The sequence below is a fragment of the Elaeis guineensis genome, chromosome 2 (genome assembly GCF_000442705.2).
Source record: "Elaeis guineensis isolate ETL-2024a chromosome 2, EG11, whole genome shotgun sequence".
In the NCBI taxonomy this organism is placed as follows: domain Eukaryota; kingdom Viridiplantae; phylum Streptophyta; class Magnoliopsida; order Arecales; family Arecaceae; genus Elaeis; species Elaeis guineensis.
The window spans coordinates 116809067-116825349 of record NC_025994.2 but is presented as its reverse complement, the minus strand read 5'-3'; the positions used below and the strand labels follow the sequence as shown (position 1 = coordinate 116825349).

At 37.2% G+C, this 16283-nt stretch overlaps 1 protein-coding gene across 3 annotated transcripts; it reads right to left on the bottom strand.

The window, feature by feature from the left end:
* Window positions 1-798: 798 nt before the first annotated feature.
* On the bottom strand, window positions 799-7211 carry LOC105041065 (probable galacturonosyltransferase 13). Of its 3 annotated transcripts, none has more exons than XM_010917863.4 (7): window positions 7062-7211; window positions 6568-6929; window positions 6399-6454; window positions 5679-5852; window positions 1911-2471; window positions 1505-1825; window positions 799-1378 (listed from the first exon to the last, which is right to left on the bottom strand). In XM_010917863.4, exons 2-7 carry the CDS (start codon window positions 6776-6778, stop codon window positions 1100-1102), a joined length of 1602 nt encoding a protein of 533 aa, XP_010916165.2. In that variant the 5' UTR covers window positions 6779-6929; window positions 7062-7211; the 3' UTR covers window positions 799-1099. The 3 variants fall into 3 exon arrangements, with proteins under 3 accessions (XP_010916165.2, XP_010916173.2, XP_010916158.2); XM_010917871.4 differs by having other exon boundaries at window positions 7055-7181; XM_010917856.4 differs by having other exon boundaries at window positions 7018-7176.
* Between the last annotated feature and the right edge of the window lie 9072 nt (window positions 7212-16283).

Genomic DNA, 16283 nt, shown 5'->3' with positions numbered 1-16283 from the left:
CGCATTAATGTGACCAAACCGAGCTGTGACAGGACAAAGCTTGGCCCTTCTTCTCTCCTGGCAGTTTGCTTCGTTCAGCAGTATTTCAATTGGTGTTTGGACGGATATGAAACAGAGACAGCATGCATTCCCCGCATGCGCGCGCACATCTCCACCCAGCCATGCAATACAAGGCTTCGGATACCCCTAATTCCGCTATTAGTGTTACTTTCGGGCTCTCTCTCTCTCTCTCTCTCTCTCTCTCTCACACACACACACACATTCACACTCCAAATCTTTTTTTTTCTAAAGGAAAAAAATACCTATATTTAACAAGACGATGCTGAGAGGGGGCAAAAAAACACATGATAAACCATCATAACATAGATGGCCATATTAGTTGATTGCAAGATCCTGTTTATGAATAGGAAGTGGATAACGTGCACCAGAGGTCCGGAGCCATCTGAGCTCTAGATGCAATAATTGCACTTCCCGCCTCATTATGTTCGTCTTTTTCTTTATCATCAAGACAAAAAGAGAGTCCTTTTTCTTTTCTTTTTTTTCTTTTTCTTTTTACTCCCCCGGGACGGGCTTCAAACTCTTGCAATCGGAAGAGGATGTGGTTTACAGAACATGGCCCCTGCATGGGCCGGCCGAATACAAATTTGGAGGGCAGACAAAAGAAAATTTCCTGCATATGAAAATATATTCAACAATACTAGAATCTTAACATGAATCATTATTTGAGTACATGAACAAGGATGAGAAAAAGATTGCTGTCGGGTTGAACATTTCCACCTTCAAAAAGCTGAAGAACTCATAAAGCTGCACCACGCATTCTCGTATATATATAGATATATCCATGGAGGGGCCGTTGGGCCTCTCCTTCAATATATACAACTCAGATGGATTTAACTCTTACGAGTAATCAGTATACAGAGCTACCCTGAGCAGAGACTGAAAGCAGTACCTTCTTCCCTCCGCTCAAGTCTGCTAACCCTGCCTGCCAAAATGAAACCGAGCTATCTATGTTCTATGTAATAAATTAAGCTAACCAAGGAGTAGTTGAGATCATAAATATATCCTTTCCTTCACTAGCCTAGTAGCCTGTTATATACCTTCACTCCACAACTCTACAGCTCCTTAAGAACTCATTAGAGTGGTTAAACTGGGCTCTCCACATTTCTCGCAGTGCTGGGAACCCAATCTCAAGCCATGGTTTCCGTGGTCCACTGAAATGAACAACAGCAGCAGATTCTAGAAGCTCAGGATCAGGCATTCGCCAACCCAATCCCGACAGATGCCAATAAGGTTCAATTGTCTGTATTTGGTCTTCAAAAGCTATTAACGCTGGAGGCAGTGATCCCACATCGTACAATACAAATCCAGACTCACGATTCTGCAAGACAAGACAAAAAAAAAAGGGGGAAAAAAAAAAAAAAAGGGCAGCAGCTTGAGTAACAATTCTTAGCTAATAGCATCTTCTTGAGGCAATAAAGACGAGTTGATAAATGTAAGAACTTGCATGTTTAAGCCAGTGCTGGGAGGTCTGCGTTATATTGGTCCTTCGCCATGCTTGAAGATCACAAACGTTCATGCCACTCAACCATGCACATTGATCTCTATTTGATACCAAAGATAGTGAAGATATCATAGGATTTGAGAAATTTAGATAGTCACTTAGTTTCTTTCCGATGCAATGGCTGTCTTCCCCTTCATCACTCTCCTCTGCCCTAACTGCACCAAGGACATTCCCATTGAGATTTAAATCCCACAAAGGGGCCAGGTCTTGCTGCACCACAACATCATCATCAAGGAAGATCACCCTTTCCAGCTTCGGAAACAGCTGGTTATGACAATCACCGACAATCAGTACTAATGTTGCAATTGTCAAATATCACAAGTATGTACTCTGTATGTGACGGTTTTACCTCTGGAAGATGAATTCTCAGGTAATTCAAGACTGAAAATGTGCTTGGTTTTAAAGCCTCAAGTCTTCTGTATTCATCTGCTCTACTGTAGTAACGATAGGCTGATGAACTCTTATGGATCTCTTCGACTGTCTCCATGACCATATCATTCACATGGGCAGGCCAGTCAAACTGATGAAGGCTTTTGACCTCCACAATTGCAGGAGGGACGTGGTTGAGGGCAAACCATGCATGCATTGCAGTGTAGGTCTTCTTATCAGTAATAATGTGGAACACTATCTTCTCAGGATCAGCAGAACTTGTGATGGTGGAGGAGACCACTACAGCGGCAGCAAGGACATTGTCAGTTATAAGAGCAAAGTGAATGTAGGAGCCATTGGTTAGGCGAGAGGCATATTCAGGGGGTGGAAGTGAAGATCGGGCAAGGGCATTCACTAGATACTCCTCTGTCAGTCTCAGGCCGAGGCAGTGCAAGCTCTTTGGAATCCCGATGGAAGCCAAGTGCCCATAGAATAATGTCCGAAGCCTTGCCAATTGGACCTTGTGATCCATCTTCATAAGCTGTATGGAATCCGTAGCTCAATAGATATACATACTGCTAAATGGTAAGAATGAAAATAATTGATGAAATCAAGCTCAGAAAGCATTATTGACGAACCCACAATCAGTTCATATTTCAACAACTTTAAGACAAAAGATTAGCTTTCTCCTGCTGTAACAATTTAGACTGGTTTGCGGCTCTCAAATTGATATGAAGACCTCAAGATGCTGGTTACGTACAGAAAAACTAGAACACGGTTTCATTTTTAATACTAATAACAGAAAAAACAAAAGGACATTCTCCTTTCAAGGCAATCATTTCCTACAAGAACTGGCTTTGGAAGGAGGGGAAAAGTATACAAGAATTTGCCAAAAGTTTAACACAAATCCAGATAACTAAAACTTATGTAAATTGAAAATTGGAAAATAATTGAAGTATTTTATATTAATTTATGTTAAAACAAGCATCGAATAGACAAGAACCATAAACAACAGCAAAAGTCACCACCATCACCAACATCACATAGCAGAATTGACTTATAGTTCATGTCTTGAATTGATCATGTATAATTCACGAATAATCACAAATTTTGTGATTATTGTGCATTACTGAGTCATTTCGATAATGCAAGAATAACTCATGATTTTGCCAATAATTCAGTTATAAATTCTCCTGTGCTTAAATCCATCTGCAATTTGTATACTGGTTGATTGGTTCTCAATTGCCTCGTGCACATGGGGATGAAGACACATCATCCTCCAATGACCTTTCAACCGGCACCCTTTACTTCATATTGGCACATACAAGAGAGTGATTATAATCAGGGCTCATGTCTCTCATATTTACAGCAAAACCATGGACGAAGTGGGTTTCTCAATTGTGCTGGGCCGAGATCATTTGCACTAGGCTGAAGACTGGACTAAACACAATCAAAACTTAATATGCAAAACCTGGTCCATGCGCACAAGAAAAAAAGCCAATATTACAAGCTGGATTTCGTCTGGTTCATGATGGTAAAAGGTCATACTAATTCATAAATGAAAGACTCTGTCTACGAAGTCTTGAAACAGCATCAAACAGGTTGGACAAAATCATAATTCATAACTGAGATAAAATTTTAAGCCACTTAATTAGTACTGACATAATGTTCTTGAAAGTTTTGGACCGACAAAAAACAGATATCATTGCAAGAGCTCAGATGGCTGGTAATGTCCGTCAACAAAAATGATGTTAAAATTTTGACCCAGTCCAACTCTAACATGCAGAGCTTCCAGCCGAAACCCACTGGATTCTACCAGGCCAGAAAGCCCATTGGACTAGCCCAATTAAACAAGCAACACCGTACCCTTATCATGCTACTTGAAATTTCTACCTAGGCCTCTATATCAACCACTTTCTTATAAGTCAATCACTGCAAACAATATTTTTTTTAAGAAATACAATGAAGATACCACCATTAATGTTTGCATCCTAGACCAATGTTGAGTGTTTAGGGAGTGCTATCTTCAAACAAATGCACAAAAATCTTTAAGCTGATTCCAGGTAATCAGTAACGTTTCCCCTAAACACATGCCACTGATGCACCAGTGGTATCACGGACAGCATCCCTCTTCATCTTCATCCATGTGACATGATGGTTGAAGGAGCGATACTGGTTTCGAACCCTTGACATGGCCTGTGCACAATAAAGCACGTTCTACCAAGACAGGTTAAAACCAATCTCCATCCATGTGGCATCACAAATAAGGAGACATAATAGCTTCATTGATGGCAAATAATTTTGATGGTCCCCCAAGTTAAATCCGCCTACTACTGCTCCACTTGATGGAGCACATCAGCTAGTCCATTTATGCCACAATAATATCATATGACCTAACTGCTTGTGACTGATCAGCGTTTCATCTCAGACAAGTTTAATCACTTTGGCAGTCTGAGCTGAAACTTCAAACTTCAATGGGCAAACTGGGGTGCAGACTCCAGTCTACTGGGCCATATACTTTTAACTCTGAATTCATAACTTTTGCCAAGAATGAATCTGAGAAACCAACTCAGAATGTTCTCCATCCAATGGTCACCGCAACTATTGCTTGTGCGGAATCACAAGACATGATCCTAATTCGGGTTTTATAATGGTTCATAGGTCTGGTATTGCCGAACCAAGGACACGTATTTTGCAATTGCATATTCTATTTATAACTGACTTTGTACTAGTTATTTTATGTTATTTTGCTAAAAAAAGACCCTTGGTTGATGGACTATACCTCCATATGAAAAGTTCTCTATACCAACTAGAACTGGCGTGGCGTGGCAACACAGCATTCAACCATCTTTCAATATATATCTCGCCACTTTTGGGACTTACTCATGCCCTCCTGTCGGATGGTTGAGAGAATACAGATAACAGAAGCCTCGCACCATTAACGATACCAGCATAAGGCTTTCTTAAATAACTCTAATCCACTGAAGACAAGTTTTGAGCCTAAATTTTTTTTTGTATAATCACCAAAAAACTTTACAAGTAAAAATAAATTAGCATTTGATCAGAAAGCCAAGTAATAGCATATGTATCAGGGATATTAGATAATCGCCCATAGATAAATTCAACTACAATAAGTTTTCTTTTCTTTTTTTTTTTTATCAATTGATCAAACTACATTTGTTTTTCTAACCATCAACCTCAGTATCTCTAGGAGCAAAAGAAAAGAAAAGAAAAGAAAAGAAAGAAAGAAAGTGACGCCATATGAACGGGATCCTGATGTCACCATGGGACTAGCAAGTAGTGCAGTTTGTGGTGATGCCATTAGCCGCTTAACTAGTCTTCAAGTAGGGCCCGCACCAAAGACCTGGTGCGGTGGAGAATGCTGGTCTTTCACCAGAAACTAACAGCTATCATGAAAAAAGCTACGAAGCACTCTAGATGAATCATTTCCCAGGACAATTTTTCTCAGAGCAGTTCATACTGAAGCTTAGCAGGAAAAAAAATGGCCCCCAACTTCACTCAAACTTAAAATGTATGGACCCCACCCGGTGCAGCAACCCCAACGTCAGTGGGGAAGTTGTCAAAAAGTGGGTGTATCAGGTAGCCATAGTCGGAGTTAACAGGATGAGTGTGTATACCTTTCCACAAAAAAATGGTTGGCTGGAGCCACAAGGTGCTTGTAATTGAAGACTTAGATATAATGTTCAATCAAATAGCCAAATAAGAGAATTTGAAGGAAATTACGCACCATAGCTCTGGTCTTTAACACAAACGTTGTGATGTCAAGTTGTTGATAGGAAGAGGAGGATCTCATTTCTGCTATCAAATCGTCCAACGAATCAGGTGCAGCTTCCACCACCTTTGGATCGATGTATCCTCCTGCCCCTTCTGCATAAGCTCTTCTTAACTCCATCATAAATTCCTGCTAATTGCTTTTCTTAGTGCAGAAAAATAATTGAGAACATGTAATAATCACTTTTCCCATCCACGCGATCATCCAGATCTTAGGATAAGAAAAATTTAAAGGGAAACAAGAATATAACTCGCTGCTACTTTTACAATGTCAGCATGAAACTATAATATATTTTCAAGAAAATAAACCAGATGCAATATAAAAACATGTTTCTACAGGCCACGTGGCAAGTAGACAAAGTGTCGTCGCCACCAGTATTTTTTTACTACGATACTCCCCAACGGGAGTCCCGAGAAACCGTGTAGTGGGAGCAGATTTCCTTTTTATAATTCACACCGGATAATGATGACCGCCCCAATACATTTCAATGAATAGATATTCCCGAACCAGAAAAAGAAAATACAAGTAAAAACTCCAAAATACCCTCAAATTATAAAGCATAGTGCCACGCTTCACGATGGTATTTAAGTCAAAAGAATCGCAACGCAGTTAAACTATAAAACTGTGGTTTAAAAAAAAAAAAAAGGAGAAACAAAAGGAGGCCACGAGACTCACCCTCGACGCATCGCTTCCCCTCAGAAATCTTGGCCCAAACCTCCACCCTAAGCAACCTAATTTCAATGTAATGTAATAATAAATAAGTTCTTCAACAAAGAATTTAATAAAAAAATTAATAACTTATGCGATAGAATAATAATGAATAAATATGAGATGAATCACATACTGATGGAGGGGCAAATGGAGACACCAGCATCGAGGGCAAGAAAGGCTGCTCTAATGAAGAGAAAAGGGAGCAAAATCCCGGCTATCAGAACGGTGGGCAGGACGGAGCGGTAAGAGAACCGTCGATTGGATCCCTTCAACTTCATAACCTCCCAAGATCCCACGCTCGATATCGTCACTCTCCGCTCCTCCGGCCAGAAATAAAACTGCATTCCTCCCCCCGATTCGATCTTTGTTTCCAAGCTAACCTGTCTGGGAATACAAATCTATACTAATAATTTCAAGAAAAGGAGAGCAGATCTGAACTTGTCTGAGATCGAGATTTCCGCTTCTTCTTCCTCCCCAGCATTCTCATATCCAAATCTGTAAAGCAACGGCAAAAGTATTCGATTAGATCTTGAAAGAAGATACAGAAAGGGAGAGGAAGGGAGTAATTTAAGCATAAATTTACATTAGAATTTAGAATGAGAGTAAGAGAGAGCTCTCACTACTCACTAGGACTGAGAGGGGAGAGTGGGGATGGAAAGAGAGAGAGAGAGAGAGAGAGAGAGAGAGGGAGAGAGGGGAGCGAATGGGAACGAAGGGAATGCCGCGTTCAAAGCCGCGGGGGGGGCACCAGAGAGAGTAACATATAAGAGGGGCTTGGACTCATAGGCGGTGGATTCCCAGATTGCCCCTGGGAATTTAAAGAAATTATGGGATGGACCACCGACAACATTGCGAAAGTGATACCCCCGTGCCCGTTGCTCGCACATATCACAGTTAGATCAGTCGCCACTCGGCAGTAAAGTCCGCGTTATTTCGATCACGGCACGTGGACAGGGACCCGTAATTTACCCAAAGAGTGTTGGACGACGAAGGGAGGGGCGCCGAAGCCCTCCGCCTTTTTGTGTTCGAGTTGGGAGGGTAACTTTCCATGTCTACTTTCTGAAATTTATTTTCAAGAGAAATTTTTTATACATCGTAGATAGTATAAAAAATTTGACATAAGATGCATCATCTTATTCAATTGATATATATATTAATTATTATTTTTTAATATATATTTAATATCTATAGATCAATTTTTTTATTTAAAAATTTTATATGACGAAAATATTTTTATTTTTTGAAAAAAATTATGACATCTTGAGACGTATTATAGTCTAAAATATCATAATATGATTCAGATATCATAATATGAAAGGGATATTTTTATCCAACCACTTTTCAATACATATTTAATGCTTGTAGATCGATTTTTTCGTCTGAAAATTTTGAATAACGAGAATGCTTCTATTTTTTAAAAAAATTATGATATCCTGTGCATATTATGACATCTTGCATTATATTATGATATTCTGTGGATAAAAATTATAATTTTCTAAATACAGGATGTGATAATATGGATATAAGATATCATAATTTTGCCAAAGAACAAGAGTATTTTCATCACACAAAATTTTTAAATGAAAAAATCAATCTGCAGACATTAAATGTGTATTGAAAAATGATGATATATGGACCAATCAAATAAAATAGTACACTCCACGTCGAATATTCTATACTACTCGTGGTGTACAAAAAATTATTTTTATTTCTATTTATGATTTAGAAGGGATGTTAAATGCATGGCTCGTGCTGTGCATTAACCCAACAATGATGAGTCATAGCTGGTAATGAGTCTCAAGATTCTTAAATTAGAAATATTATTTTTTTCTCTTGTAAGAATTCATGGCACAAAGTTTGAAGCTTTAAAGTTTTAGAACTTTAGTTTTCCTAGTATAATGAAGTCTTAAATTTAATTATTTTATAGAGTAATACTATTGGCATGTAATTATTCTTATTTTTTTGATACATACGTGATCGATCATATCACTCTAGTATAAGTACAATACAAATCATGCAATTGTCTCCGCACACAAGTTATGAGGAAATTGGTGCAACTCAAAATAAGATGCAATAAAAAAAATAGTTATTTAAAAAGTTGCCAAATCGATAATTGAGAGCTTGTGATATTTTTAGTATACACATAATAATATATGCCCCGAAACTTTTTTTATATAGATTAGTTTGTTTGTACATGAAATCATCTTCACATTCTAACAGGATTCATTATTTAGTACTAAGAATGATCTATTTAGTACTTATGACAATAATATAACGGATATTATCTTTTGTACTATAGAATTGATATTTAAAAAATTGGGACAATGAGGATTGCTAATTGGTAGAGCTATCAAAATGGGCTTGGCCCACAGGACCGGCCTTGCCCAACCCTGTAAATGGGATGGACTGGGCTGCCATACGAGTAGCCCAAATAACAACCGGACCTGTTTGGCCCGTCCCACATCAGCTCAAGACTAATACGGATTGGATTGGGCGGGCCAGTCCAGATGGACCATGAAAATTTAAAAAATAAAAAAAATCCTATTACAATTTACAGTGTAACAGTATTACTATTAGGTATTAGGTTTTATATTTTATTAGGAGGCTAGGACGGTGGAGTGGGACCTAAGTTTTTTAATTTGATTCCCGAATCCCGACCCTTGCCCACATCGTCGGCTGCCGCCGTCGCCCCACTGCCCCCACATCGTCGGCCGCGCTGCCGTGCCACTTCCCCCACATCGTCGCAGGACGACCGCCTCCTCCTCCTCATCAGCAGGACGATTGTCTCTGCCGAGCAGCAGGACGCCGAGCCCCTCCTCCTCTGGCCCCTTTTTTTCGTCAATCGATGCCCCTCCTTCTTTTCGACCGCGCCAACCGACGGACGATCGACGCCGCTGACCAGATGATTCCCCTCCTCCTTTCCGACCACTGACCGACGATCCCCCTCCTCCTTTCCGCCAATCGACGCCCCTCCTCCTTTCCAATCACTGCCGACCGACGGACGACCAACGCCACCGACCGGACGATTCCCCTCCAGCCCTCCTCCTCGGGTCCCTCCTCCTTTCCGTCGGTCGATGCCCTCCTTTTCGATCGCTGATCGAACTATCCCCTCCTCCTTCGAGCCCCTCCTCTCCGTCGATTGACCCCTTCTCCTTTCAACCGCTGCCGACCGACAAATGACCGATGCCACCGACCGAACGATTTCCCTCTTCCTCCTCCTCGATCTCTCTCCCTCTCGTAGTCTCCCGCCAGTTGGTATCTCTCTCCCCGACTCTCTTTAATCTGTAAATCGGATGTTAAATTAAATTAATTGATATTAAATTATTAATTAAATAACTATTTCATTAGATTTTACTTTAGTCATACTGATTATTGAATCAATCATAGTATCTTTTATCTATTATATTTTATAATTTTTATGTAGGATTTTGATAAATCATGAATCTCAGTCGTCAGAAATTTCAATCGAAACTGAAATTGAATCTAATATTTCTGGATCAATGAATAAGAAGCAGAAAATAATACATCAGATGTTTGAAATTTTTTCACAAAAATTGATAAAGCAAAAGATGAATTGAAAGAGCAACGTGTAATGATTGCAAACATGAGTATAAAGTTGGTCCTAAACCTATGGTTCAAATTATGAAACTTCACATTTGCATCGTCATTTACAAAGTTATAAAATAGTTGAATATCATAACGTGGGCAAATGATCATTGATCAAGTAGAAAAAAAAAAGATCTAGAAAGATAGATCAAATAATTTCTCGTGAAATGTTTGCAAAGCTATCATTAAACATGACTTGCCTTATAATTTTGTTGAATATGATAAGATCAGAGCTTGGGCAAAGTATATAAATCAGATATGATGATAAATTCTAGGAATACTGCTGTGGCTGATGTTCAAAAAATTCATTTGAGAGAAAAAAAAAGCTTAAACAAGCTATAGCTAAGATTCCTAACAGAGTATGTTTGACTTCTGATGTATGGACAGCATACACTACTGAGGGTTATATTTATTTAACTGCTCGCTTTGTTGATGAAAATTGAAAACTAAACAGTAAAATTCTTAATTTTGCTCACATGGAACCTCCCCACATTGGAGTTGAATTGGCTTCAACTATATTTAATTGCTTGAAAAAATGAGGTATAAAGAAAAAAGTTTTTTCTATTACCTTAGATAATACTTCATCTAATGACAATATGGTAGATATTTTGAAAGGTCATCTTCGTTTACAAAATAGCTTATTATGTGATGGAGAGTTTTTCACGTACGTTGCTCTGCTCACATACTGAATCTCATTGTTCAAAAAGGCTTGAAGTGGTTAGTAAGTTTTGTATAAAATCAGAGAGAGTGTCAAATATGTGAGGAGATCAGATGGGAGGATGAAAAAATTTCAACAATATGTTAAGCAAATGGGTCTTGATGTAGGAATTGGTTTAAGGTTAGATATATCAATCAAATAGAATTTAACATATTTGATGCTTGATTGTGCATTCAAATATGAAAAGACTTTTACTAATCTCCAATTGGTTGATAAAAAATTTAAATATTGTCCAACAGACGATGAATGGAGGAGAGGAGAGAAAATATATGAATTCTTAGAATCATTTTATGAGATTACTAATAAGATTTCTGGCTCATCTTATCCGACCTCCAACTTATATTTTTTACAAATTTGAAAAATGAATGTATGTTGAATGATAATTTGTATTATGAAGATGGGATTATCAGGAACATGACTCAAAGAATAAAGTAAGTTTGACAAATATTGGAAGGAGTATAGTGTAGTGCTTGCATTTGGAGCTATTCTTGATCCACGCATAAAGCTTGAATTTTTAAAATTTTATTACTCAAAGATTGATCCTTCTATTGCTGAAGAGAAAAGAGATTTTATGAAGATGAAATTGTACAAGCTCTATGAACAATATGCAAGCAAGTCCAGTGCATCATCAAGTGTAAGTGCAAGTGACTCTCAATCTAATATTTTACCTAGATCAAGTGGAAGAGCTAAAACCAAGGATAAAAAAATTTTTAGTGTAAGTTTTAATATTTTTTAAAATTTATTATTTTAAAATTTTAATTTTTTCAGCTATATGTTATTTAATATTTGATGTCTTATCTATTTTTTTTGTTGTAAATGTGTTTAAAATTTTTAGGAGTTCAAGAAATATGGGAGTGCAACTAAATCTAATGATGGTAAATCTGAATTGAATCTTTATTTGGAAGACCGAACACTTGATTATGACTGCTTTAATAATTTAGATGTACTCAAGTATTGGAGGGATACTACATAATATCCTGATCTTTCAGTTATGGCACGTGATGTGTTAAGCATTCCAATTACTACAGTAGCATTTGAATCTGCCTTTAGTATTGGAGGTCGTGTTTTGAACAAGTATAGAAGCTCTCTCCTTCCTGAAAATATCCAAACTCTTATTTGCATGCGAAATTGATTGCATGACTTTGCTCCAAATAGTATTTTTTTATGTTCTTTAGATTTATTTTAATGTCTTGATTAATGATTGATTTCTATTTTTAATGAAATTGATTGTCTAATTTTTTTATTATTATGAATTTTAGATGAAGATGATAGCCTTGAGACAAGTGTATCACAAGCAGATTCAAATGTCATACGGCTTGAAGAAGAAGCCAATGAAGATAATGAAATATGATTTATTGTGGATATTAAATTTTAGTATTTTACATAGTTTAGTGTAATGAATTATTGAATTGGTGATGTTTGAAATTTTTAATTTCTACTTTATTAATGTTTGGGTTGAATTTTTGAATTTTAAATGATTGAATTGATGATGTTTCAACTTTTAATTGACGATATGTTGATTTTTTTATTAGATTATTAATTTTTTTATCAGTCATTTGAGATTTAAGGCCCATGGACTGGTTCGGCCCGGCCCACGGCCTTTAAAGGGTTTGGCTGGACCAGCAATATTACGTTCCATTTTTTGGATGGGCCTAGCTCGATCCGGCCATCAAATTTTAGATCCTTATGGGCCGGACCGGCTCATTTTGACAGTACTATTCATTGGCTTAATTGATAAAATCACTGGATGTTGGTATTAGAAACCTAGGTTTGCATTCTGCACTCACCCATCTCGATCAGATTTTTCACCCTTTGTAGTTCTTGAAAGGAGAAGGAAAAAGGAAAAAAAAAAAGGGAAAAAATAATAACAATTTGGTGAAATAGCAAATAACTAGTTTATATAATAAAAATAATTTAAGCATCAAAGAATTCTTATAATGCTAATCCTACCAAAGCTGCTTCTCATGAAATGGACCAATTTTATTGTCCTAAATAGTATTTTCTAGTTGTAAAATGCTGCAGTTTCTTTAATGAAAATTATATGACAATTGTTATAAGAACAATTTTGCTATCATTACCTTGGTCTTTTATTGTTGTAATTGAAAATAGAGTTTGAAGGGAGGTCAGACCACCTTGCATCTTGATATGTTTATATTAAAACATGAAATGATTATGTGGAACATTGCATGAAATGATTTGATCATTGAGCCATTTAGCAATATTTTGTTTAGTCCTATGTTCTCATGCGAAGGAATTTCCTCCTTACTACATAAGTTTTACCTCAATAGTCAAATTCCTTTTCCTTAGAATAGGTTACAACAACCCAAATCATGATCAACAACGTTACCTACATCCTATTTGAAAAAGAAGTGTCACAGATTTGGTGGCCCTCACTATGAAGCATGTGACTTGTTTTTGTTTGTCACCATGTAATGTTCCATGAATTGATATTATTGTTGTAATATGGGTTGTCGAAGCATAATTTTATATTACAACTATTTAATTAACAGACAAGATCAATGATCACCTTGTGTCTCTTGTGATTAATTGTCTTTACTGCATGGCGATGAGAACACCATTACACATACTCCAAAAATATCAACTTGTACCAGAACTTCAGTGCAGACAAACTCCATCTGACTCAAAAAAGTTCTATGCACCAGAAAATTTGCTCGTTGATTAGCTTCGCTCAAGGTGTAAACTCAAGAGAAATTCTGGATCTTCATCAAGAAGGATAGTCTCTATCGATTCAAGATGTGATAGTTGTTGAGTCTCCTTCTAAGATAGTATTTTGTTCTTAATAGACCAAAGTTTGATCGCGGCCATCATGATCTCAGTCTAAGATACGGTATTGGTGACAATAGAAATGGAGACGGTCCAAATAACCAAACCTTTTTTATGATAGCACTCTTGTGTCTAACATTGATTTAATGAATAAGCTTCATCCAACTAAGAATCTTAGATATTGTTATGGCACATAAGATATCCAATCATACACATTTTCATCCAGTCAAATGTGCAATGTTGGATTGTACCAAAAAAAAAAAAAGTGCAATGCTGGTGTTAGAATGAATCCTCACAAACTTTTTCTTACAAAACAAGATTCTCCCCCAAAATTTTTGCCAATATGGGTGCTTCCCACTTACACACGTCGCCATGCTCCCCGACCACAACCACTTTAAACATCAAACCTATTTTTATTGACTAAATAGTGCAACGAAGACATTAGCCTCAATGGGCAACTTGTCTTGGTGCAATGGTACGACGGCCACTTCATCGACTCCAGGGGCCATGGTGCAGCACTAAAAATCGAATCCTTTTGGGTTATCACATCAGGTTGTTAGTGATGGTGGCCCGGACTGCATTCTTAATGAGTGCAGAAAATGACCTTCCTTCCATCGCCGTTCGGAAACTGGAACGTAGAGCATTCTGGCATAGAACCGTACCCTAATTTGGTAATCGCCGTGGGCCCCAACTTCATTCGAAAACGTGTCATCCAGGGATTTGCCAATGACCTGTCTTTTTAGCAACTGAAGTGGTGGTGGAATCGCTTGCTCCCTTTATGCTATCGGACGTGGTACACCATGTGAATCAGCTTCTTGCCTGCATTATGGGGCATCCTTCCATTGTTATCTGTCATGTTCATGACAGCCTTGACCCTCCATGGTTGACACTGATATTCCACTAAAGGAAACGCATGGGGCTCCATTGATTACCCCAAAAAAAAAAAAAAAGGGGGACGTACAGGGAGTTATATATATTTGTTATTTACAGTCTTCTCTTTTCAATATAGCTTGGACCTCGTTTGTTAAAAAAAAAAAAAAAAAAAAAAAAAAAAAAAAAAAAAAGAGGAGGGGGATGGTAATGAGATGGATATCGCACGGATATACCATTACTTTCGTCCATTCCATTCTACATAACCATATACTGGTCGATGCCGTCAGGGCATCCCAATATCGTATGTATATTTTAAATCTGAAACATGCCTTGATCCTCACCCCATCCTCCGTAGAGATGGAGGACCGAGTGGATAAAATTGTAAAAATAATTTTTTTAAATATTAATCAAATAAATTTAAAAAATATGCGACATCAATACGTAATATTAAACAAACTAAGGTTCGAAAATAAAGAATAAATGTTCAATAATAATTAAAAATAATAAATAAAAATATGATTTTTTTTAGGAAAATAGAAATACCTTAAACTAAAAAGTAAATCATTAAAAAACCTATTTTAGTGAATATATTTAGTTGGGCTTGGGAGCAATATGCCATTAGCTTCCTCCCTCGTTGGCACTCAAGGGATGGTGTAAATTGCCATCCAGAGAATAAAAAAATATTTGAAATTGCTTGTAAACCGTACATAAAAGGTTTATCAGATTTATAATTACTAACTTTGTAGCTTTACAATCAACTAACCATATTTAATATCAAATTTATGAGTTGCACCAATCTTTCCTTGTGCGCAAATTATATTATATTTTATTTTCATTTCTCTAGATTTATCATTAAAAGCTAGCTAGCATATCAATGGATTGCCTTGGATCAAATAGCCCTTGTTTCTGGCTATCAAGATAATAAATTAAGTCCCATGCTTGTGTATCAGTTCTTGAACTAAATTGGTAAAAAAATAGCCATCCACATCCCCTCCAAGTATTACTTCCATGAAGATATACAAAGCATAAGAGCATATAAGGAATGAGATTTTGTTAGTTATTTTGAGGTTTCTAAATAAAAAAAATTCCCGTTAAGGGCTACCTAGCCTTGCAGTCGCATAATAAAAAGCTCTTGCATGAGCAATGTGGTGTAAGATCTGAGAACTCTTTTTTTTTTTAAAAAAAAAAACCTATTCAAAAAAAATTATTATGTAAAATAAAAATGAGAAAATGAAGAGTATATATAACAACAATGAGCTTATAAATTATGCTTTGTTTTGCTAATTTATTTTCTGAGAACTCAATTTCGTTCTCCCTCATCCTTTTAGTTAACATATCTTGCATAAATAACTGGCTTGGCAACCAATAACTATTAAAAAGACATTCCTCGAGGTTGCTCACCCAGGTAGCAATCAGTAAACACAATATTAACTACATGGCCATTAATAACTAAAAAATACTACACCAAGAAGGGTCTTGCCGCTTCTTAAGAAGGGTCTCGCCACGTGGGGTACCTGATGAGTGAGTATAGCTTTTCCTTCCGATCAAAGTCCCCTGTTCAGGACTTCCTGAATCTGTAGAGGCGGAGCGCTGGGATGGAAGTGCTAAGATCAGTTGGCATTCGGACAGCCTCCATTATACAGTAGATTTAATTTTTCGGAAATAATCTAGTGTTTGAGATTAGGAGGTGTCCGACAAAATTTATTTTGAAAAGAACTTTGGCCTCAGCTGCTGAGATGATTGATGCGGATTTGAGATCTCAAAAATCTGGGACTTCCACTCTGCTCTTGTAGCAATCTGTTGGGTGCTTATTATTTGGGAATTTCCTTCTCTAAGATTCTTCAAGATCAACTTCGACGGCAATGTCA

What these genes read in the sequence shown, in the direction of transcription:
- LOC105041065 (XM_010917863.4), bottom strand. Translation starts at nt 6,778, where the DNA reads ATGCAGTTTTATTTCTGGCCGGAGGAGCGGAGAGTGACGATATCGAGC. An exon ending in TGTTAAAGACCAGAGCTATG is followed by an intron (nt 2,472 to 5,678) that starts GTGCGTAATTTC and finishes GATTCCATACAG; the next exon opens with CTTATGAAGATGGATCACAA. An exon ending in TGAGAATTCATCTTCCAGAG is followed by an intron (nt 1,826 to 1,910) that starts GTAAAACCGTCA and finishes TGTCATAACCAG; the next exon opens with CTGTTTCCGAAGCTGGAAAG.